General features: G+C 45.4%; 1 protein-coding gene across 1 annotated transcript in view; it reads right to left on the reverse strand.

The window, feature by feature from the left end:
• The window catches only part of ME3 (malic enzyme 3), a 181,887-nt gene that overhangs the window by 28,529 nt on the left and 126,882 nt on the right, over positions 1-26,476 (reverse strand). The window contains exon 6 of the mRNA XM_073336618.2: positions 24,796-24,899. Within this exon, the coding sequence (XP_073192719.1) occupies positions 24,796-24,899 (104 nt within the window). The remainder of the gene's footprint in view (positions 1-24,795; positions 24,900-26,476) is intronic.

A 26,476-nucleotide genomic window follows, 5' to 3' on the forward strand; every position in this document is an offset into this window, starting at 1 on the left:
CAAGGGTATTCTGAGTATCAGTGCATTCATGTTTGTGACTGTGCAAGATCCCCAGAGGGAGGGCACTACAGAAGGACTAAGTAGTAGTATTACAAAGTCCCATCCATAGGGACATTGAATATGTATTTGGGATAATATTAAATATTGAACTGACCAATTTTCAAAGGAGAGTTTGCATACAAATCTTAGAAAGGTAAGGAAATCAACTTTTGCGCTTGATTCAGTTTATTTCTTTAGAAAGACAGTACCCTGCCTACAAAATAAATATCAGTTAAAAGGACACCATCAAGAGTCCACTTGAAATCTAGGTGCTTGAAAGAAATGAGTTCAAAGCTCTTTGCACCACTGCATGTACCAGCCTCTGATCCCCCTACCATTGTGTGATTTGACAACTACATTCTCCTACATTCAGAAATGTTCCTCTCTCCCACGTTGCACTGAGGAAGATTGAAACACAAACAACAGGTTATACAAAAAACACAAAGTAAACAAATTAGAGGAAAATAGTTCTCTTCCCCTAATCTCTTTCTGTTACAGTCATGCTAGCTGTTACTTGTAGATAATTTTTTTCCAGACAGCAGTATGATTTCAGATTTATGTGCTCTTTAAACTTTCAACAGTCATCTGACTCCTGTCTTCATTGCTAAACTAGTAAAATAAGAGAGAAAGTGATAACTATCACCAGCCAACGGCAGGAGCATGAGGAATGAGCAATGCAGCGATTAGCAACCTCAGTGCTATAGTTATGTCAAAAGAGGGTAAATGGCTATTGCGCTATTATAAAAATGACCCTCTCTGGGACCTTAAACAATGCAAAGGCAGCACTGCCATTCATACCTCCCAGCCAGTCTCTCCCTTTTGCCATTGACATTTGACATGAAAAAGTGGGACACCGATGCTTTAAACTAGAAAGTGATACCAGGCAAATCATGCTTTGTTTAAAAGCCAAGAGTACAGCCATCAAAAGCTCCATTCACAACTCTCCGAGTGGCTAGGCTCAGGCGCTCTCAGAGTGTCCCAGATTTTTTTTTTGCTACTTTCAATTTCTACCATGTCTGTCGGCAAGGAGACAATGACAAGCCCATTTATTGTCCCTATTTAGTACTCCGTCATGAGAAATTTAATCAGGCTGGTCAGACATGTTTTATAAACCATCTGGCCTCTCTAAGAGTCAGCCCTGCCAACTTTCTCTCTCCCCGCTTCTCCTGCCCCTCAAGAGATATAGGGTAACATTTGTCAAAAAGTGCGTAAGTGACTTAGGCACCTGCACCCCATTTCTAAAGTGACTTAGGCACCTAGAAGCCTAAGGCACATTAACTTTCAGTGAGACTGAGGCTCCTAAGCACCTACATTTCTTTTGAAAAATTCATTTGCAGTCAGTCCCCTTTTCCACTGGTCTTTTTCTTCCTCTTTTTAGTTCAATACACAGAACTGATCTACAAAAAGCATTGTCCTGTTCTCCATGTCGGTGTTTTTTTTAAACACCCCCGAATGACATAAATTATACTACAAAAGTGGTAGTGCATGGCAAGCCCCTAGTGCATGGCAAGTTGGGGTGTAAATCGACAGTGCTCCTAGCTTGCTGGGCACTAACTGGTTGTGTGGACTCTGCTACCAGGCAGTAAAAGTTCTGTTATGTGCTTTGGGGTACTGCTTGTGGTATATTGAAAACTGTAAAAATCACAAGCTGCCACTCTATACCCTTGCAGGCTAGCGGGCTCTGTAGGGAAGAATCAGTTTGTAGGCAGTAAGCTAGGTGAGTTGTGCCACTCTATTTTTAGGGAGCAGCCTGCTTTGTTTCTCTCTGTTTTGGGGCTCTTGTGTTTTCTGCATTCTAAGCAACAAAGAAGAGTTATGTTGCCATCTTCCAGCAAGAGCATTTTATGTTTTTATCTAATGTTTCTGGGTGTTGCTGAAACATAACACTGCTAGTTCATCAAAGCACACCAGAGACCTTTTAGTGCACAGTAGCAGGGTCCACACAACCAGTTAGTGTGCAGCAAGCTACTGCGCTGTAGATTCACACCTTGATTTGCCATACACTAAGGCTCTGTGTAAACAAGCCCTAAGTCACTAGTTGGCAGAGCAACAAAGCAAGTCCACATTTCAGATACCTGGTCCTGTGTAATGGTTGTAGTTGGAGATCATATATCAGGACTGGGTTCTATTCCTATCATTTACACTGACTCACTGTGTGACCTTGGGCAAGTCACCCAGACCAACATTTTCTTCCATGGTTGGCTACATCTAGACACCTATTTAGGAATAGACTTTTCCCTGGTGCTTGGCACTGTACAATCCGAGCGCCTCACAGAGAACAGCAGATTTCTCCTCACAACACTGCTGCAAAGGAGGGAAGCATTATTATCCCCCTTTTACAGATGAGCAATTGAGCACAGAGCAATTAAGTGAGTTGCTTCAGGTCACACAGGGAGCCTGCTCATGGCCTTAGCCACAAGACCATCCTTCATAGAATCATAGAATCATAGAATATCAGGATTGGAAGGGACCTCAGGAGGTCATCTAGTCCAACCCCCTGCTCAAAAGCAGGACCCATACCCAATTAAATCATCCCAGCCAGGGCTTTGTCAAGCCTGACCTTAAAAACTTCTAAGGAAGGAGATTCCACCACCTCCCTAGGCAACGCATTCCAGTGTTTCACCACCCTCCTAGTGAAAAAGTTTTTCCTAATATCCAACCTGAACCTCCCCCACTGCAACTTGAGACCATTACTCCTTGTCCTGTCCTCTTCCACCACTGAGAATAGTCTAGAACCATCCTCTCTGGAACTACCTCTCAGGTAGTTGAAAGCAGCTATCAAATCCCCCCTCATTCTTCTCTTCTGCAGACTAAACAATCCCAGTTCCCTCAGCCTCTCCTCATAAGTCATGTGTTCCAGACCCCTAATCATTTTTGTTGCCCTTCGCTGGACTCTCTCCAATTTATCCACATCCTTCTTGTAGTGTGGGGCCCAAAACTGGACACAGTACTCCAGATGAGGCCTCACCAATGTCGAATAGAGGAGGATGATCACGTCCCTCGATCTGCTCGCTATGCCCCTACTTATACATCCCAAAATGCCATTGGCCTTCTTGGCAACAAGGGCACACTGCTGGCTCATATCCAGCTTCCTTTCACAAAAATCTGTATTATTAGTTGTAGTGGCATAACGGGCTAGGAGCTTTCCAAACAGAAGGGAAGGTCCCAGTCCCTGCCTTATGCAGCTCACAATCTAATGAGAGACAGACATTTTCAGAGGTGCTGGACACCCACCGCTCCCAGGAATTACAGCTGGGGTGGGGGGGGCTAAGCACTTCTGAAAATCACGCCGAGGGTGCCTCAGATCAGTCCTCCCAAAACAGAAGCAACCAAACCTAGGGGCTGCTTTTGAAAGAATTGTCCTTACTGTCTAGAGCAGGGGTGGGGACCCTACGGCCTGTGGGCCGGATCCAGCCCCTTGCTCATTTTAATCTGTTTTGCGGGCCACACATGTCCAACTCATCCACTGGGGAGAGGGAGAGGGACTCAGGGCTTCCCCCACCATGGCAGGGCGAGCCAGTCCTCATGGAGGGGTGCCGAGTTTCGGCTCCCCACCGTGGGGCTGGAGCCGCGAGCGCTGGCTCGCCCCACTGTGGGGGGAAGCCCCGAGCCTCTGAGCCCCCCCAGCAGGTGAGTTGAACGTGTATGGCCCACCACTGATGTTTTCAGCGGTCAATGGCCCCTGACACAATATTTCCTGAACATCCTCCTCCCTCTCCCACTCCCTTTATCATACCTCTTTATCACATCATCCAAAGGGCTGTGGACTCCATCCCTGGGAATGGCTGGAGAATGCATATTCTATTCTGTTCTCTTTGCGTTCTTAAACTGTGCACCCATCACCGTGGTTTCATATATTCTTAGATGTTAAGTCAGAAGGAATCATTAGATCATCTAGACTAACCTCCTGTATAGCCCAGGCCATAACCTTACACCCAGCTGTCCTTGTACTGAGCCCAAGGGTGTATGTTTGGCTAACACAGACTTTCCAGAAAGGTATCCAGTCTTGATTTGAAGACATCAGGAGACGGAGAATCCAACACTTCCCTTTGCAGTTTGTTCCCCAGTGGTTTGTCACCCAAATTTGTGCCTTATTTCTCGTTTGTATTTGCATGGATTCAGTTGCCAGCCACTGGCTTTTGTTTTCTCTTTTCCACTAAATTGAAGAGCCCTTTAATACCCAGTGTTTTCTCCCCATGAAGGTACTCATACGCTGTAATCAAGTTGCCTCTCAAGCTTCTTTTTGATAAAATAAACAGATTGAGAGCTTTAAGCATCTCACTATAAGGCGTTTCCTCCAGCCCTCAAATTATTTGTGTGGCTCTTTTCTGCACCCTCTCCAATTTGTCAATATTCTTTTTAAAATGTGGACACCAGAACTGTAATCAGTATTATAGTTATTTGTATTATCGTATTGCCTGGTAGATGCTGTACAAACACAGAACAAAAAGACAGGCCCTAACCCAATAGGCTTACAATCTAAATAATAGAATCATAGAATCATAGAATATCAGGGTTGGAAGGGACCCCAGAAGGTCATCTAGTCCAACCCCCTGCTCGAAGCAGGACCAATTCCCAGTTAAATCATCCCAGCCAGGGCTTTGTCAAGCCTGACCTTAAAAACCTCTAAGGAAGGAGATTCTACCACCTCCCTAGGTAACGCATTCCAGTGTTTCACCACCCTCTTAGTGAAAAAGTTTTTCCTAATATCCAATCTAAACCTCCCCCACTGCAACTTGAGAACTCCTCGTTCTGTCATCTGCTATCATTGAGAACAGTCTAGAGCCATCCTCTTTGAAACCCCCTTTCAGGTAGTTGAAAGCAGCTATCAAATCCCCCCTCATTCTTCTCTTCTGCAGGCTAAACAATCCCAGCTCCCTCAGCCTCTCCTCATAAGTCATGTGTTCCAGTCCCCTAATCATTTTTGTTGCCCTTCGCTGGACTCTCTCCAATTTATCCACATCCTTCTTGAAGTGTGGGGCCCAAAACTGGACACAGTACTCCAGATGAGGCCTCACCAATGTCGAATAGAGGGGAACGATCACATCCCTCGATCTGCTCGCTATGCCCCTACTTATACATCCCAAAATGCCATTGGCCTTCTTGGCAACAAGGGCACACTGCTGACTCATATCCAGCTTCTCGTCCACTGTCACCCCTAGGTCCTTTTCCGCAGAACTGCTGCCTAGCCATTCGGTCCCTAGTCTGTAGCTGTGCATTGGGTTCTTCCGTCCTAAGTGCAGGACCCTGCACTTATCCTTATTGAACCTCATCAGATTTCTTTTGGCCCAATCCTCCAATTTGTCTAGGTCCTTCTGTATCCCATCCCTCCCCTCCAGCGTATCTACCACTCCTCCCAGTTTAGTATCATCCGCAAATTTGCTGAGAGTGCAATCCACACCATCCTCCAGATCATTTATGAAGATATTGAACAAAACCAGCCCCAGGACCGACCCTTGGGACACTCCACTTGATACCGGCTGCCAACTAGACATGGAGCCATTGATCACTACCCGTTGAGCCCGACAATCTAGCCAGCTTTCTACCCACCTTATAGTGCATTCATCCAGCCCATACTTCCTTAACTTGCTGACAAGAATACTGTGGGAGACCATGTCAAAAGCTTTGCTAAAGTCAAGAAACAATACATCCACTGCTTTCCCTTCATCCACAAAACCAGTAATCTCATCATAAAAGGCGATTAGATTAGTCAGGCACGACCTTCCCTTAGTGAATCCATGCTGGCTGTTCCTGAAAACTTTCCTCTCATGCAAGTGCTTCAGGATTGATTCTTTGAGGACCTGCTCCATGATTTTTCCAGGGACTGAGGTGAGGCTGACTGGCCTGTAGTTCCCAGGATCCTCCTTCTTCCCTTTTTTAAAGATTGGCACTACATTAGCCTTTTTCCAGTCATCCGGGACTTCTCCCGTTCGCCACGAGTTTTCAAAGATAATGGCCAATGGCTCTGCAATCACAGCCGCCAATTCCTTCAGCACTCTCGGATGCAACTCGTCTGGCCCCATGGACTTGTGCACGTCCAGCTTTTCTAAATAGTCCCTAACCACCTCTATCTCCACAGAGGGCTGGCCATCTCTTCCCCATTTTGTGATGCCCAGCGCAGTAGTCTGGGAGCTGACCTTGTTAGTGAAAACAGAGGCAAAAAAAGCATTGAGTACATTAGCTTTTTCCACATCCTCTGTCACTAGGTTGCCTCCCTCATTCAGTAAGGGGCCCACACATTCCTTGGCTTTCTTCTTGTTGCCAACATACCTGAAGAAACCATTGTTGTTACTCTTGACATCTCTGGCTAGCTGCAGCTCCAGGTGCGATTTGGCCCTCCTGATATCATTCCTACATGCCCGAGCAATATTTTTATACTCTTCCCTGGTCATATGTCCAACCTTCCACTTCTTGTAAGCTTCTTTTTTATGTTTAAGATCTGCTAGGATTTCACCATTAAGCCAAGCTGGTCACCTGCCATATTTACTATTCTTTCGACACATCGGGATGGTTTGTCCCTGTAACCTCAACAGGGATTCCTTGAAATACAGCCAGCTCTCCTGGACTCCTTTCCCCTTCAAGCTAGTCCCCCAGGGACTAAATAAATAAATACTAAATAACAAGACAAGACAGCAGATGGATACAGAAACAAACGGGGGAGTACAAAGAAACAAGGAGACAATATTGGTCAGCAAGCATGACAGCCAGTGGTCTCAGCACACCAGCAGCCTAATCATTAAGTTTTTTGTATTCTACTATCAATTTCACCAAAGAGGCAAAATAACCTGCCTCCTCACTACTCCCTTCTTTATGCACCCAAAAATCACATTGGCTCTTTTTGCCACAGCTTCAACCTGGGAGCTCACATTCAGTTGTTTGACCACAATGACCCCTAAATCCTTTCTAATATCTGGGTGCCTTCCATCAGTGCGGCGACACAACCAGCATCCACGGTGTCTAGCCTTTCCTCCTCTCTCCAAGAGGAAAGGGGTGTGGATTATTAAAAAACTGCTTTAATAATTGTTTTTATTGGGCTGTCCACAGCTGGACATGGAGGGGCATTTACCCTATCGAAGACAGAGTCGTCTCTGGAGCTGTAGAACCCAGCAGAACTTCTATAGGCTGATGGACCCATCAGGCCTTACTGTAGTAAACCAGCTATTTCTAATCTAATTTTGCTCTTCTCTTTGGCGTGATGTGCTTTAGCTCTGCTCCAGGTACAGAGTGCTCCACATTACCATTATAATCACCTCTCCCCCTCCCTCCCCGCAAATGTTAGAGCTTAAGGTTAGAGTTTCAAAGGAGCTGAAGGGCTTTGAATTTCAACAGCAATGAACTGCCTTAGACTTGCCTAAAATATTTAGCTGGATGAAACTAGTTTTCATACCACTTATAAAATGGTTTGTATAATTATAGCTAAATGGGACAAAGCAGAACAACAATGGGAAAATACATTGTGTAAACACTGAGTGAAGCACAAACAAGGAAAGAGCTTGACACCCATTTCTAACAGGACACATTCTTTTCCTTGCCCCATAAGGTTTCAAAGGGTCGGAGACCATGTGGTTTCAACTGAATACCTTGCTAATCTTTTTAATTCCCTTCCTAGAGGCCACCAATCTGCTGCCAATTATTTGGGAGTTGCATTAGTATATTTTGGCGATGGAGCTGTTACAAGTTCCATGCACTTTTAATCTTTTCACATCATTAATTCTGCAAGCTAGGGAGGAAATATCTAATATCACAATTCCTCCAAAACACTGACCACTGACCAATGCCCCTCCCCACTAAATGTGAAGCTTCCCAAATTTCTCTCCTCCACTAAAGCTTGACAGCTAAAAGGAGTACTCTGGGTTCCCATGGAATATGTTAAAGAAATGAATAACATGGCAAGTATCTGGCAAATATAATTCTCTTATCGTTTATCTGCCAAGTGAGTGGCTTTGCACTTGCAAGGGAAAAAGTGATGATCAGCAAAATGCCACATCACCTTTAACATGTGCTGACATTCGCCAGGGCTGAAAAAAACACCACAATTGGACTGTGTGTTAGGTCTCCTCTTGGCGCAATTCAACCTCAAATACTACACAAACAATGGGATCAGCAAATCTTTAACTAGGCATGCCTGGTATTTTGCTCTAAAAATTGCAAGCTATTTCCATTAAAATCAGTCTGATCTCTGAATTAACATTAATTGGTTAGCAAAAATGGTGTTCTTGCACAGCAATAATTTGTGCAACCAGCACTTCAAACATCACAATCGTGGGAAGGTCTCTATGACTATGGGATCATATTTTCATGAGGATTAATTACTCCTGAACAATTTCTTTTCTGTGTCAGGCACATAAATCTTTTCCTACCACACACATTCCTCTCCAATAGTAGGCAGATGTGATGATAGGGGGAAATTGTCTATGTACAGCTTATGAATTCTGTTTGAGACTGAGGGGCTGGTTATGAGCATCTGACTCTGCAGCCTCCATTTTGAATGTGCAGTTTGTTTACTTTCTCTGTTGTCCTTTTACCTCCATGTTGAACTGGAAGTCCAAGGGGTAGTAAAACAATAACACAGGGTTGTTAGCTTAAGTGCTCTCCCACTGAAATGGAATCATTCCAGACAGCAGGCTGGCTCCTATCCAGAAGGATCAGTTTACCCAGGTGGGTTAGTAACTAAGTAATAGATTAGCTGGTAGAGGATTCTGATCACCTGATGGGGCTGATCAGAGAGTCACTTGACAAAGGGGCTGCTGGGACCCCATTCGAAAATATTTCTGGCTGTGACGATCCCCCTCCATCCCATGCCACCCTTACTTCTGCATTGCTGCTGGTGGTAGCGCGGCCTTCAGAGCTGGGCACCTGGCCAGCAGCCGCCACTCTCGCAACCCCTCCCACAATAGTCTTGCGACTCCCTTTTGGGTCAGGACCCCCAGTCTGAGAAACATTGGACTACAGGTTATAAAAGAGAGGGTCTCTCAGCAGCCATTTGAGAGAGAGGGGGATTGATTGGTTGATTGATTTATTCCATATTCTGGAAGAGAAGCCATGTGCAGAAGGGATGAGGAAGGATCCTGACTTCCTGAGAGGATTCTGGCCTACTCCCAAAGAACTCTCTTGAGTGGTGAGGAAACTGAGGCAAGGAAATTTGTTTTGGTGTGTTTATTATTTTGCATATTTCTATATATTTCTTGTGCTACCAGGGTAAAAAGCAATTGGGTTCTAGAATTCTGGGCAAAGTCTGCCTGTCAGCTTTCACGGTCACATAGCCCTGAAGAGGTAAACTCTAAACCAGAAGTCTCACACCGTCGGTGGGATTCTGGGGAACACGCAAGAGCTGCTAAGGAGGCTTGAGGGAGATGGCATAGAGTATTGGATCGTGGGTTTCCCACTGCGAAGAGGGGTATTAGACGTGAGGTCTGCTCCTGGTTTGTGTGCCTAGAGGCCCAAACCCAGGGACAGCACCTGAGCTCTGCCCAGCCCCAGCAAGCTCACACATGCAATTCAGCAGTCTGGTGAGTGTCCAACAGGGGGCGCTTGATCCTATCTCCTTCCATCTATTTTTATCTTTAACAAACATTCCCTGAGGACAGTGCAAAGAGAGTATGATGCTCCATAAATATTTCATTTCTCTCTATGTCCCTTCAAGTATGGCAGGATAGTGATGGATCGCTGAATCTTTTTTCACCAAGGTATTTTTGAAGGTTCAGAATGGAATCAATATTGCCAACCCCAAATGTTCAAAAATTATGAGTCTGCCCCTCCCACGCCCACAATCATGAGATTTTAAAAATATTTTCTTTTCATTTGCCTTCTGGTTTGTGAGATTTCGGGCACCCTTAGGTCACATTTTCAAGCTTTTTATCTGTAACCACGAGGGCTAGAAACTCAAGAACAATAATGATATCTGAGATTCTCACATACTCACAGGATTCCAGGAACTGGGTCTTTACATAAAACATCCAATATTGCAATACTTGCAGTAAAATTACGATAGCTGGCACCATTGGAATGATCTTCAAGGACAACTACTATGCTGAGACTTTCAGAGGATTTTAAGGGATTTAGATACTCAAATCCCACTGAAATTAAATGAGAGTTAGACACGTAGTTTACTGGGGCTGCTTTGAAAATCTCATCATTAATGTTTACTGCTCCTTCCTAGCAATACGTTTGCGGCTTTGTTTAATCAGGTCCATCCCAAGCCTGGTCACAATTCTGAGGGTGTTTTCAACACAAATTAGTTTATTTGTGTTTGTCAGAATTTCTGAGGAAAAAATCTCCATTGCCTGACCCGCTCTCTTCTGCTAACCTTGTGAGAGCCCCAGGTGAGATATGACTGCAAGCATCCATGACTTGCTTTATTGTCTGCAGGTGCAGGATGCCTGTAAGAAAAGCAGCTGCCAAATGAGCAGTGTAAGGATTTTGAGGACCTGCTCTATTATATTTCAGCACTCTTAAGTTTATGACAACAACCAAGAACAGCCAGGGAGAGAGCACCTGCAGCAGCTTCTAGTTAGAAGAGAGTCCTCAGGTCGGTCCAGCTGGCATGTTACCAGCTCTCATACGGCCATTCCAGACCCCCACCTCCCCACTTATGGCTCCCAGTCTGAGGAAGGGTTGGGAACCAGCTACACAGAGTCACATTAGGACTGAGTGTTTTCCAGCAGGGGAAAGGCAAGGTGAGTTAGGACAGGCTCCTTCCAGGAATCTCACTCTACCTACTATTTGTTCCTCTTTGGCATGCTCTCCTGAAGTCCATCTGAAACCCTAGGAAAATGTTCAGTGCCTAAGGAGTTAACCACCCAGAGTTTATCTACCTTTTTCGTAAAGCAAAGCTGTAGTATATACTATGTGGGATTTTGGTTTAACCTGGCTGGGGAGGCTTGAATAGATGGATGCCAGCATCCAAATTGCCTACCTCCATCCAATGGATATGCTGAGCAGATTGTTTTCCCCCCCTTCCAGTAAAATGCAGTTTTATTGCTTGACCTTCTAGTTTTGGACTCCAATATATTCCCATTCCTCTAGGGCACATTAAAGTGTGTATTTATTGGGACTATCTGCTCATGTAACTCTCTTTATGTATAGGTGCCTTTCCAGTTTGCATGAGTAATTTTCATCTTTGCTGGCTGTTAAAAGTTACTTTTTGGGAGACTGTTTTTGTGTTTCTCAGCCCTCCTTCCAAAGAGCAGAACACAGGCTTAAAGGAATTCAGGCACCTTAGGACACAAATGTAGGTATGAGTAGCAAAAAAAAAAAAAAAAAAAAGGGTTTACAAACACTTATATTAAACACATTTTTCATTTAAAAATATTTTTAAAAATGGGCAGTTTTGGAGTTGCAGCTGAAACACTGCAGGACTGGTTTAGTGCATGAGAACTGGGCAATTATACTGATTGCAAATCGACAAGGCTGGTTTCAGGTGCACATTTTTAAAGTCCATGCTCGGGGCTCTGTATGAACTTCTGCACATGTGCAAAACACCTGATGTGCACACACATCTAGGCTGTGTGGGTGGGCAAAGCTGTGTGAATTCACAACTTGGGTACAAATCAAATGCAGAAAATAAGTGTATGAGGACTTCTGAACATAGCTACAAGAAAGAGCTGTACAGTCCAGAGCTTGTGCACCACTGGGCAAGTCTGATTAAGTGCTGGCAATCTCAAAGCATGGTCAGGGTAAAAGATCAGAAGGTAGAAGTGATCTGAGTGCTCATAGAACAAGCCCAGGTGTGTCTATTTCCAGAGCGTGCTGTAAACCCCAGCTATTTGGCAAAGCCTTCTCACAACGGCAGGAGCCCACGGACTATGGGAATGGCATGGGGCTTAAAACAATTCCAAGTTTAAGCAGCAAACTCATGGATGGCAGGAGCAGAGGCTACTAAGGACTAAACCCTAATGAATTCTTCATTCTGTGCTCACCAGCTAGAGATTTTGGTGAGGAGCACTCTGCAAACTTTGCCATCAGTATGACTTTTATTTCTCAGCCTAAAGCAGATCATACATGCCAAGTCGCCTCCTATCCATCCATTCATTCCTTGAATGCTTATAGAGACCTCACTGTTATAGTATGCAAACACAGAAGAGGATGAGGTTCTCTCTCTCTCTTCCCCCAACGCCATCAAGAAGCAGGCTTATGATTTGTTTAGTTTTTTTATGAATCAGTGAGATTGAGGGTGCTAAAGCCTGGGCAAAGAGGCAGGTTTTGCATTTGGCTCTTTAAGTGCAGCAAGGTCCAGTGGTCACTCTTCTCTGTTCTGGTAGCGAGTTCCATGTTCCTGGTCCAGCTCCTGTCTCCCATGGTCACAAGCCTCCTCCTATTGGTTGAGTGAACCACTGTTCTGGTGGAATGCAGCTGTTGCGGGAGGTCCTGCTTGCAGCGGATGAGACTGTCTCTCCGGTAACCAGGACTGATGCCATGCACATCTAGTTAGTTTATACCACATTACACAAATGTCTAGCAGTTATAAGAGTTGAATGGGTCTATGTTTTTCCCAGAGTTCTGTTCACTCATGCTAAGCTACATCCCACAATCCCTTGCAATAGTACAATTCAGCATATGGCATAAGCAGATAGAAAACATGTCAAAATCAAGATTCATTCATTCTATGTTTTAGTACAAGTTAGGAAGGTAGTTTCATGGGCTAGTGCCTGGAATGCTAGTATCCAAAACAATGACAAGGAAGGGAGCACACCTTTTGTGTAAGGTGAATTTAACAATACTGCACAAGATGGCTTCCTGGAAACTGGTATCGTACTGAGCTTTCTTCCCAGACTATGCTAGTATTGACTTTAAGCAATAAATCTGACTACTTGCTACTTTTTCTAGATAAAGAGAATTGCAATAGTCCAGCCTAGAGGTTAGAAATATGTGCATCACTATGGCCAGGTCTGCAAGCAACGGGATTGGATCCAAACTTCTAGCGTGTTTTTCCTCACCTTAACTAACTGGGTGTTCAAGCACAGAATCTACAAGGACCTCACACTAGTCTACAGAATTATGTGGGTGATGGCTTCAGAGGAGGTTACGCAAGAACCTCCAGCCTGAAAGAAAATGTGCCAAAATGATAGGTGTCAAGAGGACAAGGTGTTGGGAGGATAATGTGTGTGTGTTTGGGGGTGTGTACAGGTGTTGGTTCACTTCTTGTGGGAATCACAGAAGAAACAAATCTCTAGAAGGGACCTGAATGCAGAGAATGCATCCATTTCTATCCTCCATCACTCCTAAAAGCTCTGAAGCTGGTGTTTTACTGCCATTGCTCCAAAAATGGCACTGAGGCCTAGGAACAGGAAGCTCTATAACCTGTTCAATCTGTCTGGTTTTACACAGGCCATAATAAAAGCTAGATAATAATAGCGCTCGTGCATCTGCATTTGACCAAAGGACCATAGGGTTTCAGCACCATTCCTAGAGTTTGTTCTGCCATTTCTACAATAGAAAACACAAGTCTGCAAGCGACTAACCATGTGATCTTATTGTTGTTATCCTTGTCCTTCCTCACTCCTTACTCTTACACATAGCATCATGTCTAAAATTAAATTGCAAGCTCTTTGAGGTAGGGACTGTGTTCTGGTCTTTACTGGCCCTACATAAATAACAAGCTATGGTCCAAATTCTGGTTTCATGACTCGCATTAAGCAGTATATCTTCTTCCACACTTAGCCCCACTGAAATAATAGATTCTGAGCCCAGAACCTGTAGTCCATTATGATCATCTAGTCTGACCTCTTGCATGACACAGACCAAAGAACCTCAGCCAGTAACTTCTGCATCCATAGACACGTTGAGCGAGCTGCTATTCAGGGTGAGGAAGGGTATAAGAATCTGGCTCCTATTCCATAGTTTCATGTTTTTCTAAGCAAAGGCAACAGTGCAAGTCTGTTTTAACAATTAACCCCCCAAAACTTTAGGAAGTTGCTCTGCTTCTCAGGAGACAGATATTAGGTGGGCCTCTGTAAGGATTTGTGTTTTGTCTCTCATTGTGTTATTTTCCACTGCTGCTATCAACAAAGCTTCACCGATGCGTTGGACAAAGCTAACAAGAAGGACACAGAAAACAAGATCTTTACGGATGCACTCTCTTCTCTCTCTGAAGATAGGGATGCACGTCTCTCTTGGAATGTGCTCACAAGAAGACGTGTGAATCCCTGAAGCAGCAGGCAGATGTTTTGCTGATGAAGTTGCTTTCAGTTCCTCCAGCAGAGAACTTTCTTTGTAATTTCCTAAACACTTTGACCATGCAGCCTGGCTCTTTTATCCACATTTGCATGTATCTCATCAACTTCTTCCAGGCTCATTATAGGTCACACGATCATGGGGAAAAAATTCTATGAAGCAATGCTCTGAGAAGCACCTGACTGGATAATGTAAGTCAAACCTTAAAGGGCCGAGTCCATGGGCTCTGTGTGATGCATTTGCTGCTCAAGGTTGACAAGGCATTTCTATTCATTGTGAGCAGAAAGCATAAACTATTTCCCCAGAGGCAGGAACAAATGTTATTCAAGTTCCTTGGTGGCAAGATTCCTACAGAGGTGGTTTCCAATTCCTCCTTGAATATAACACTTCATAATAGCTCTCCAAGCCCATTATGGAAGAGAACTGCTTTACGCATTGAGTCCCCAGGCAAAGGAAGAGGTCTTTTCTCCCTTGCCCTCAACATTCCTCATCATATACTTGCCACTTTCATAATGGGAAGGCCACCTTCCAACTGCCAGCCTTGTCTGTGCCTCACAAGTGATTGGCATGTAGGCTGAAAATCCACAGATTCCTGGGCTGCAGGCACTTGGCTAGAAGTTGGCCACTGAAGAAGAGATGAACAAGATTTCCCCACCCAAAGCTCCACCCAGCACTTTGCAGGGACTGCCAGGTACCAGATTAACAGAATCCACTGGGAAAGATAAAGGCAGCAGCCCAAGAGTCTGCATTTCCCTTGCTTATGAAAGGGAGCTACCCACCAGGCTCTAGCAGCGTTGTGGTGGCTTGCCAGGCTATCCCACAGGAATGACAGAAGGTGCTGTGGGTAGAGGAAGGGCTGGGTCCAGCTGGTATGTTCTGAGAGAGAAAAAGGCAAGTCACTTCCCCCCGGTCCCTTGCAAGTCCTGGATTTCTGCTCAGGGGAGTCCAGCTGAAGAGTTGTCCATCCCCTGAGGCAAGAGTACAGGGATCAGAAAAAAATACCTTGTGCAAGCTGGAAACAGAGCAGCAGCCAGAAGCTCCAGAAGAGCAGGCACCAGCAGAATGGATCAAGTAGAGAGTTTGTGGGGGGAAAGGTGTTCATGCCCAGCCCTTTTACCAGGGTTCAGAGTCTAGGTCAAGCTTTGCTGTTGTGGATCCACTAGCTCCCTCCCGACCTGCAACTGGACCAGTAGCCCTTTGGCTGGTAGCTCAAGGGCATGTGGAGCTCCTGCCTGAGCAGGGCCACACACTAGGATTTGGCTACGGCATACAAGGGTACATCTACACTTCGATTAAACAGTTGTGGCTGGGCTGGGCCAGCTGACTCGGGCTTGCAGGGCTCGGGCTGCAGGGATCTTTACTTGCGGTGGAGGTGTTTGGGCTCGGGCTGGTGCCTGGGCTCTGGGACCCTCCCTCCCCCACCCAAGTTTTGTTTTTCCATTGTTCTCACAGCTTTACGTGCTTCTGGCCCAGGGGAGGAAACAATGGGGGCTGCAGAGAGAGAGAGCTGACAGCCTGGACAGTACGGGGGACAGGTGACAGTGCTAGTATTTGTCAACAGAGGCTGGAATGTTTGTTTGCCCATTTACATCAGACAGACATTGGGTTTAAAGAAAAAAAGTCCCTTTTATTTTTATAGCATTTGTCTAGCTAAGAGACTTCCCGTAAGAACTGACAGAGTAGAAAACAGCCTGCAATATTAAAATAAAAGCGGGCGCTAGGGTTTGTATAGCACCGAAATCCACACACAAGGTGGAGTTTTACATCTTTGCGGTGAGTCACCTGCCCTGATGGCATTATTTATCCAGCATTGACAGCTGCGAAAAGTGCTTTACAGACGTGGGAACAGTGGGAAAATTTGTTCATACCTATAAGTTTGTCTTCTCATAACAAGGAAGCCATCAGTCTGGGTTACGGACTATTGGGTGAGCCACACTCACAGGGACTCCTGGATGCAGCTCTGTGGCTGGAAGTTTTGGTGCCCAACCGCTCCTCCAGAAGAGCCCAGGAACTACACCATGAGCCCAGTATTCTGCCTCTGTCTGTGAGATGCAGCAAATTGTGCTTTATATGCAGTTTGCCTTCACTTATTCCGGAATATAGATGTAAGCAGTGTCAGGATGAGCTCCACCCTGACCTCTGGTGGTGAGGTGTGGCAAGTTGTGGAAAAGAACTTCAGGGGCCGATCTCATTTGCATAGGCACACCCACCACGCCTAGAATGAGACCATAGCTGCCCAAATGGTCACTTTGGCTGCTGGGGGATCCCCAGTGTCTCTGTTATTGGGGCAGGAAGAATAAATTGTTATTACCCTGATTATGGGAACTGTGCTTGGAACTGTACGTGGCCTTTTGTTATGATGGAGGGATTCACCATCAACTAAGTAGCACTCGCTAGGCAAGGGTCATGGGTTCCAAAACTGTGTGAATAGAGAGAGGCTGGGGACAAGTATTAATACTTGGTGGCATGGGCCCCTTGGTGAGGGCCTTACATGCTAATTGCACTTCCTCCTCTCTCCACTGTGGACTATCAGAGCTAATTTTGATTTCATTAGAAGTCTAGTTATAGGCTGCTGAGCTCACTTTGGGCTGACAGTGCACCAGCACTGGGGCTCCCCTACTATAAGCTGAATTCACTGAGTGTTGTGTTAAGTAGTGGGGGAGCCTGAAGATATATTGTGGAGCAGTTTGCGGGATGGTTGGTGAAGCACTTCGACGCGGAGCAGTGTGTGGATGGCAGGAGCTGCTTGTGGGCCGTGGAGCTGAGTGAAGGAGTTTGTGGGGTGGCGAGCGGAGCGGAGCGCAGCTGAGTGAAGGAGTTCGTGGGGCAGCTGGTGGAGCGGAGCGCAGCTGAGCGAAGGAGTTCGTGGGGCGGCTGGCGGAGCGGAGCGCAGCTGAGCGAAGGAGTTTGTGGGGCGGCTGGCGGAGTGGAGTGCCGCTATGGAGCTATGGGGCGGTCAGCTTCAGATCACGTAAGGTGCCTCTTACCCCCGTCCCATTTCCACCCAGGTTGGGAGGTAAAGCTCCGCAGATAAACTTTCGAACTCTGGGGCTGCCCTGACCAGGGACAGAGACTTTTGGGGCATTGGACTTTTGGGACTTTGGGTGATTTGGGGTTGCTGGACTCAAGAACCAAAGGGAAAAGGGCATGCCCCAATTTGCCTGGGGTGGGTTTTTTTTTGCTCATGGGTTGTGTTATGAATCCTGTTGGTGGTGTTTCCCCAACATAATGCCACATTGCTTCTCTCTGTTATTAAAAGACTTTTGCTACACTCAGACTATGTGCTTGCGAGAGGGGAAGTATTGCCTCTTGGAGGCGCCCAGCGGGGGTGGTATATATCTGTCCCAGGTCACTGGGTGGGGGCTCGAGCCGGTTTGCATTGTATTATTGGAATGGAACCCCTAGATACTGAACCCGGCCCTTGTTGCTGCCAACTCTGACGGGCAGAAGGGTTACATATATTCCATTCCAATACAGGGCAAGAGTCAGACTGGGCCCATGTCAATGTGAATCCTGGGGCTGGGCCCTAGAGGCATAAAATCTTCTGAGGAGTCAGATCAGGTTATGAAAGGGATAGTGCAGCTAAAATGAGGTACAGCACTTTCTGGGGATGCAATAGTGGTAGCATGGAGCCCTGAACACAAACCAACCCTGCCTCACGGCAGAAAACACCAAAGCCACCTGCCCTCCCTCAAGACATATCCTTCACCTAGAAAAGCTACAGTAAATCAGGTGTAGCTGTAAATGCACAGTGCCAGAAAGCCCCAGTGAAGGATAAAACTGTTGCATTCCAAATCAGTCAAGGTCATGTACGAAGTGTGAAAGCCCATTACCACAGGGCCAGCACAGCAGCAGTGGCTGAAGTTCAGCCCTTAATCAGTAACAGGACGTCGTGCGAGTGGAGCCAGGAGTACAGTATCAGTACTGCTCTCCCACACTCAGTATCAGACCCTGCTCCAAAGCAAGTCACTATGATCATGTGATGAGTCCAGCTCTTTCACTTCATCACTGGGGGCACTCAGAAAGTTCACTGGGAGGACCACAGGGGCATTCCTGTTTAGGATTCCATGGCTGATCTGTCTTGCTGTCTGTTTTGAGAGCCATGCTGCAGCTTGGTAGTTTAGAAAGGGCTGCTCTGTGCATATTTAAAGCCACTTCACTCCAATTTGAGGTGGATATGGAGGAAATTCAAGCCCCGAGCACCATGGAGGTACAGACGGGGGATATACAGCTAGCTAGCTCTCTGCGAAACTTGCACAGCAAAAACTGAAACTAAGCCAATCTGGCCTTGGTTTGAGGAGTTATTACCAACCCCCAAAAGGGGCTGGGTTCACAAAGCAGGATCCATTTATAGCTGTGGCCGAGCATCACATTGATATTTTCAGATCAATAAACTATATTAAATGTAAAGTCCAAATAAATAACACAGGGGATACTGTACTGATTATTTAGCATCATAAAAACGGCCACTGGATTTCCAGTCTGATGCATTAGAGAGCTGCTGAAACCAGAGGAACTTGTTGCAGAACATATGCCCAGCTTCCTGCAGGGCACTTGGGACCTTGTCTGTAGCTCTGCTCAAGGGTAAACTACTGGGCAGAGCTCAGGGGGGAAAAAATCTGTTTCAAACCAAAATTAAAAGAACTACTTAGAGCTACTTTCTCTCTCTTTCCATTCAAATTCCCCAGCACTTGGTCTCTGATTGTCTCCTGCACCCTGTCAAATGGAACAGGCTCATAAAAGAGACAGCTTCTGTTTTCACAATTACCCTGGTAATCAGCTGTGATGGGAAACGAAAAGGGAGAGAAGTTATGACAGCTTAACGAGGCTTCGGTGACACAATTTGCTGGAGTGTGGAAGTGCCTCTCCCAGGGCCTACACTTTGTTTGCTCAACATCTGTCAGCAAGCGAGCAAGGCTGGCTTTCACAAGGGAGGCTGGTGCTTTGGGATGGCCCATCCATCAGCACTTCTAGCCATTTGGAATCACGGTAACAGTGTTACTTTACTATGGGACTACGGAAGAGATGATGGGAGGTGGAAGTGGAGTCAGAAAGAAGGAATTCAGGAGAAAGGGAGGAGGAAAACACTTGACAATCTTTTTAAAATTCCCCAGCTCAATTCCAGATCTTGGTTAGTTTTTTTTAAAGGGAGTTTGCCAATTAAAGCACATTATTAGTGTATAGACTGAGTCTCATCACACTGCAAGGGCATCTAACTCTACACAGCACAAAGAAAATATACCCTGGCACATCAGCACCCCACACGGGTCTTTGGATTTCGAGCACAGTTTTCTCCGATATGTGGAGATTACGGGATAGTCATTCTGATAGGATCCCTGGACTCAGTGAGTGAGTTTTTATTCCAGCCTTGAAAATTTACCAGTCCAGGTGCGAAATCTACTTACTCTCCTTTTGCTCCAGTGACTGAAGATAATCTCGATATGCATATGTTACTTGCCCATCGCAAAAAAAAAAAAACCAAAAAAAAAACCATCCCACCCAACTACTTGCTGTAGGCAAGTAGCATTTTGCAAGGCTGCTTAATCCTAAATCCATGGCCTGAGCTAAGTGGGCCAAATTCTGGCTTCTACTGGGGATAATGAGAGCTGCAAATACAAGACTTTGGCCCTTAAAAAATGGGAAGTCCTTTCTTGCTTTCTAGGTGAAAGAGTAATGAATTGAAGTTTAGACACTGGGAAAATGCAGATATTTCTTCCAGCTGTTTTGAGAAGGGCCTTCATTAATAATTTGGTCTAAAAATGCCCATACATCTCATTTTATTGGCAAATACATTCGTGCTAACTGTGGAGTTACTGCTATACCCGTCCATTATTCAGTGGCTATTATGAAGCCGTGAGCCTTTGCCTCTGAGTGGAGATGCCTCCAGCCATAGCAATTGGAATCACATCTGTTTGATTTTATTCATACATTAGAACAATGAATCGTCACTCTTTCCTCCTTCCTGTGTTCTGACACATTCCACTTCCTTTACACATGTCGCTGAAGCAGTAGTTACTATCTGGGACGGGAGGTGCTCTGGCAAAAGAGCTGACCACTGATTTACATGAGAATTTAAAGGACCCTTATAAACTAGATTAAACTTTTTACATGACTAGCATGTCTCCATTTTGGAGAATTCAAGAACTGTTCTTGCAAAGCCTCTCAATATAAACCAAATTAACTTGGTTAATTAATCATTAGGGACTCAAAAAATCCCCCCAAAATAATCAGATAAGCTCTCCCCTCAGATTGTGGGTTTATTAGATGATTCTCGGATGATTCTGAGAAGTGCTATTCTCATGAATAACAAAAGCCAGAGCCCAGAGTCTAGATTTCAGGGATCAGAGCTTTTCAAATTCAAAGAAAGAAAAGGAGCACTTGTGGCACCTTAGAGACTAACCAAAGCTCATGCTCAAATAAATTGTTTAGTCTCTAAGGTGCCACAAGTACTCCTTTTCTTTTTGCGAATACAGACTAACACGGCTGTTACTCTGAAACCTGTCAAATTCAAAGGTCGCTTCACAAGTACCACTGAGGTTAGCTACAATATGACAGCACTTTCATGCACTTTCATTACCCTGAACTGTTCAGGTGGTAATCCAAGACCAAATGAATGCACTGCATTCAAGCCTGCTGAATCCAGTTCAGCCTAGAGTTACCTACTTTCCCAACACCAGGGTCTTTGCAATAAAGAATAACTATTAAAATGAGCACTAGAAGAAGTAGTAATACAATTCTATGATGCCTTGCACCCATGGTCTCAAGATACCTAATATATATGAATGGATTTGTCCTCATAATACACTTGCAAAGTAGGTATACCATTCTGGAGATAACCTCTGTGGGTCTCAGGCTGTCTAAGGGATTTGTCCTGCATTGTTGAGAGCAGAAGCCAAGGCTCTTGACCCCAGTACCTTGCTCCAATCACTAGATCACACTGCCTCGGCATGTCATTCCACATGAGAGGAGAGCTGCGTTCCATGGCTGAGTTCCCTCTGCGTTCTCCTCTGGGATTAGCCCATCTAACCCAGCCATAAGGAAACAATAGGCAGTCTTTCCCAACAGCTAGTACAGAAGAAGCATGCTGCCCGGGGGCATATTCCCATGGGTCAGGGTGGCAGGCCAGGGCTGGCTAGCTGCGTATGTTTTGCTCTGTTCCCAAAATACATCTCGCAGTGGTGGCGAGGTTCATATCCTGCATGTTGAGCAATCTCTGCCATAGACATCACAAACAAAGACCAGAGCCAGACTAGTGATGGGAGGGAGCCATTATCGAGGTCCTTCTACTACTCATCACCATAGAAACCAAGTGCCTCAAGCTGTTGTCCCAGGACCCTGCTGAGCTCTGAATTCTCTCTCCCTGGTTCTCTTGTTGCCAGAGGAGAAGAGGAAAGTTTAGGAGACATCTTTTCTCCACTGTGTTCATTAGAGGCTGGAGTTAAAATAGAAGAGCGTGCCAACAAAAAAACAACAGTAAACACTCACACTACAATTCCCTTCACCTCTCAGTTGCTTTCAATCTCCTAAAAAAGAAAAGGAGGACTTGTGGCACCTTAGAGACTAACCAATTTATTAGAGCATAAGCTTTCGTGAGCTACAGCTCACTTCCTCAGATGCATCTGAGGAAGTGAGCTGTAGCTCACGAAAGCTTATGCTCTAATAAATTGGTTAGTCTCTAAGGTGCCACAAGTCCTCCTTTTCTTTTTGCGAATACAGACTAACACGGCTGTTACTCTGAAACCTTTCAATCTCCTGTGATTCCACAGGTTTCAGAGTAACAGCCGTGTTAGTCTGTATTCGCAAAAAGAAAAGGAGGACTTGTGGCACCTTTAGAGACTAACCAATTTATTTGAGCATGAGCTTTCGTGAGCTACAGCTCACTTCATCGGATGCATACTGTGGAAAATACAGAAGATCTTTGGTTAGTCTCTAAGGTGCCACAAGTACTCCTTTTCTTTTTGTGATTCCATAGACGTGTTTCTCTACTGCCAGAGTTTTCCAGATTAGACAAGACATGAATTCCTAATTTCAACACAAGCCACAAAAGATCCAACCTTTCTTTTAAATAATCGGGCCTTCGTCCATTATAAAGAAAAAGAAGAAAAAGCTCAAATTTTCCCACTCTCTTTTAAGGTTCTCTTTTAAGCATTTCTAATGCACCCCTCACTGAAGTGATAATGTTCATGACTAGATAGCATATTTTTTATCCACAGATCTCAGGGGCTTACAAAGCTATGTAATAATTATTAGCCCACGTTGCAGATGGGGAATCTGCAGCCCAGAAGAGGTGAAGGGCCTGGCCTAAGGTCACACAGTGAGTCAGTAGCAGAACTGGGAACGGGAACCTTGGGTGAAGTCCGGGCTCCACTGAAGTAAATAACAAAACTCCCATTAACTCAATGGGGCCAGGATTTCACCCCAGTTCTCTCAGTCTGGTACCCAATTCCACTGGACCAAGGGCCAGTCACAAAAACGGAGGGTTGCACTGACACTGTCTCTAAAGCAGTCAGCTCCTCCAGGACCTACAGCTGCTAAAGTCCTCACCATTTCCCTCCTTACTGCTCCTCCCAACTCATTTGGGCATGGGGGAAGGGTGCTGGTCATTTTTTTGGGTAGGTGTTGCCCTTAGAACCCTCCAGACCTAAGACATAACCCGACAGTTCGCAGCAGTGAACGCAGAAACAGCCTGCTGAGACAGAGGGAAGGGGGGAGACCTAATTCATGTAACTGACGTGATGCCTTTAAATGCAAAGACCTGAAACAACAACAGTGTGGAGGGAAGACAAGCAAACATGAAGCACCTCATAAATCAGGTGGGTAGGAGTGCGCTGCAGCACTCTGCAGTCCCTGATTAACGTCATCTGTTACTTTAGCAGAGGCAGAAAATGATGCTCAAGAGGTTAGGGCTTTTCCAGTCTGTTTTAAATTGCTGTTTTCTCTCTCTTCCTTCCAATATCCCCTTCAGTGAGTCGAGGGGATTGTCATGTACTTTCACCTTCCCCACTTGGGCACAAGAATGCACTGCAAAGCACGTAACCAATAGCCATGAGCAATGGTTCTCAGCTTTTTTCATAGCATAACCCTGTGTTACAACAGAATACTATTCGGGATTGCCATCCCCTCCCTCCCAACTAGCCATAAAGAAAGGTGGGGTGGTTGTGATTGACCTTGAATCTACTGGAAGGATGAGAGTCCAGCAGAGATCAGCCCAATCTGCAAAATCTGAATCCAAATTCCCCAAAGCTCAGGGCAAGCAGATAGGAGATTTTGGAGTGCCAGGTGTAAAGCTCCAATCTGGACCTGAACTGCAGAGGTTTTTTTGGTCTGGTGTGCAGGTTTGGGCCCATATCTATAGATTTAGGGTCCAGTCCCACAGTCCTTACTCTTGTGAGCAGTCCCAGTGATTGCAGGGGGAAATGAGTGAGAGCTACAGGACTGGGCTTCATGCCTATGTATCAAACTCATTCAATGGAGAGGGCTTACCTCCATTTTGAATGATGGTCCATGAGTTGGGGTATAAACAGAGAAACCCACACTCCCCCAGTTCACAGTGGATTTCCCACTGATGCTAATGGAAGATTTGGGTGAAGATCAAGATAAGGTGCGAGTATGGCCTGTATATAGTGTAGGCCTTGCTGTAGCACTAGGCATAACAAACAGTGTGAACCAAAGGCTGTGAACCAGTGTAGGCCTGGCCTTGGCAAAACAACACCACACTCGGTATTAGCTAACACCAAGTAAGCACATTCCTGACTGGAGAGGATGATACAAAACCACACAGATCTCTCAAGTAACTTGGTAAACGCATTCCAATGAGATGGTACAAGAACACACCGACCCCTCGTCAGATCAGGCTGGGATGACAGGATAATGTCTCCAGGCCCAGAGCTAGCACACTAATCACTGGACCATCTTTCCTTCTGGTTAGTGTGTCTCTTCTCTTTTCATTTCTCTGTTCTTCTTTCCACATTCTTTAGCCAGGGAATTCACTCCTAACAACTTCCCTGTTCCACAGCTAAAATAAACAGTATGATAGTTGATGCTTATATTTATAGTGTCTTCAGGGTTAACACTGATGTGGTTACTGGCAGGCAGGGAAGCTCACACCTCTCAGAGTAAGTCATTTACAGGTTGCTTGCAGATTCAGGCAGACAGCCCCACATTGAATTACACCCTGTTTACTTTTAGAAGGTTTACTTCACAACCATGACAGCTAGACCCTTAACAAAAAAAACCCAACAAAAAACAAAAAGGATGCTGAGATTGCGAATCTGCTATGTAGTTCACGTAAATACACCATGGAGGCCGGATACAGCCCACAGGGCCCATTTGACACCTTTAGCTTAATGTATGGACAGGAAATGGTTATAAATAGTCAGTCCCCTCTCAACTCTCTAAAGACATAAATAATTTTGACATGGAGTGTTCGAGCACTCAGTCAGGGTCATTTCCAGACCACCCACGGGGTTTGCATTAATGGATTTTCTTTGCTTAGCTATCAATTAAACTAGTGTTTACTTTGAGTGCTTTAACATCTTTTAAATGGAAGCAGCTAAGAGGAGACTCACACAAAGCCCCACTTACTTGTTAGTGACTGCTTGCATAAACTCATCAATCAGTTCATCGTATTGTTTCCCACGGACCCGCTTGTGTTTCAGTCCAATATAGAGTGGATCATTCAGGAGAGCCTAAGACACAAAGCAATCTGTTTATGGCACCTGCTTCTCTGACGAACAGAGATTTACATACAAAATGTACGTGTCTCACATTTATGTCCGCTTCAATCATTATCGCTAAGCAACAAAACATGGCGGGCTGTCCAGTTCCTGGGCATGATGCAAACACAAATCCCTTCCTGAACACCAGCTTTAGTTCATGATAAATAAACCCACACCAAGGAGCGTCTCATTGTGGAAATACAATCTTAGGAATTGAGTGCTTGCTGGACAGCCCTGGGAAGCAGAGTCCTCTCTCCACAGGACCAGGAGAGCTCATGCAGTGACAGTGCTTCCTTATGCCACCTTCCTGAAATGTTTCACTCTTGCCCTGTAAGGCCTAGCTTGTAGGTAGTTCAGTGTCCATTGCTCATTCAGTTCCTGGGTTCTTACCTGAGACTGCCCATGTGGGGTTCACTAGGGACAGTCATGATTTTTGCAACATGGACTCCTCTCCATTAGGAACTAATGAGGCCATCAATCCATTTCATCTAAGCCACCAGATGCTAACAAGCTTTCTACTGTATTAACCTGAGCTGGATTTGAACCAGTGATCTCCTGAACCATCTAGTCCTCAACTTCACCTGTATGTGTTTGCTCGTCTCCTTGAGTTTGATGCCATTTTCTAACTTCAGACTCAGATTTCTATTTCTAAAAGCCTTTTGCAGATATTGGACACAACTCCATACATTCAAAAAACTGTTTTTCCAATCAACCCCACAAGTGCTGAACAGGGACCAGCATCCTATCTAAGGCTGATAAGAAGCTGTTGCCTCCAAAAGTGGTGATTCAGCATGGAAAGAAATAACATCCGGGAGAATGTGACAGAAATAGCAGTAGCAGGAGACAGATGGGCCACCTAGCAGGATGTTTTGAAGGTCTCAGTGAGTCATCAGAAAGAGATCCCACTTCCGCCCTGGCCTCAGGAACCGAATCATGGCTGTCAGAGGGGCGCATCCTACCAAACCCCTATTGTTCTGTAGCTTTGCAAACCTTAACTGTTGGCAGGTATGCTAAAACGAAATCTGTTTCCAGAGCCACAGAAACCCAGCTGTTTTTCCTTTAGCGGGGAATATGAAAGGGGTTTTCCATTGATTTTGCTTAGGTCTGCTCTTCTATGCCATGGTTCTTGAAAGAGGAGACACACGTTCCCATTACTATATAGCACTTGAATACATTTTTAAGTGGTCAGTGGCATGTTGCTGGTTCTTTAAAGTGAGCTACCTGGGCGATTCCAAGTTCTGAAAGCCACAGGCTGAGTTGCCCAAGCAGTACATGGAAGTATTCTGTAACACACTGACCACGTCTCCCAGTAGTTGTGGGAAACTTCTGATTTAGTAATGTTATCTCCTGCATAAAAACAACAAAAACCATCCATTTATGCCAAATTCAAAAACTCAGCTACATTACCTAGAATCATACACGTCAGCCCTGGGTGCGCATCAGCATAGGCTGTGGAGCTGGCATTGGGAGGCAGACCTGAGCCATGGCCCGACCATGATTAGCCAGGCCAAACCTGAATGTGCAGGACCCCGTGGGCCAGATTGCAA

This window comes from Lepidochelys kempii, chromosome 1 (genome assembly GCF_965140285.1).
Source record: "Lepidochelys kempii isolate rLepKem1 chromosome 1, rLepKem1.hap1, whole genome shotgun sequence".
NCBI classification, from domain to species: domain Eukaryota; kingdom Metazoa; phylum Chordata; order Testudines; family Cheloniidae; genus Lepidochelys; species Lepidochelys kempii.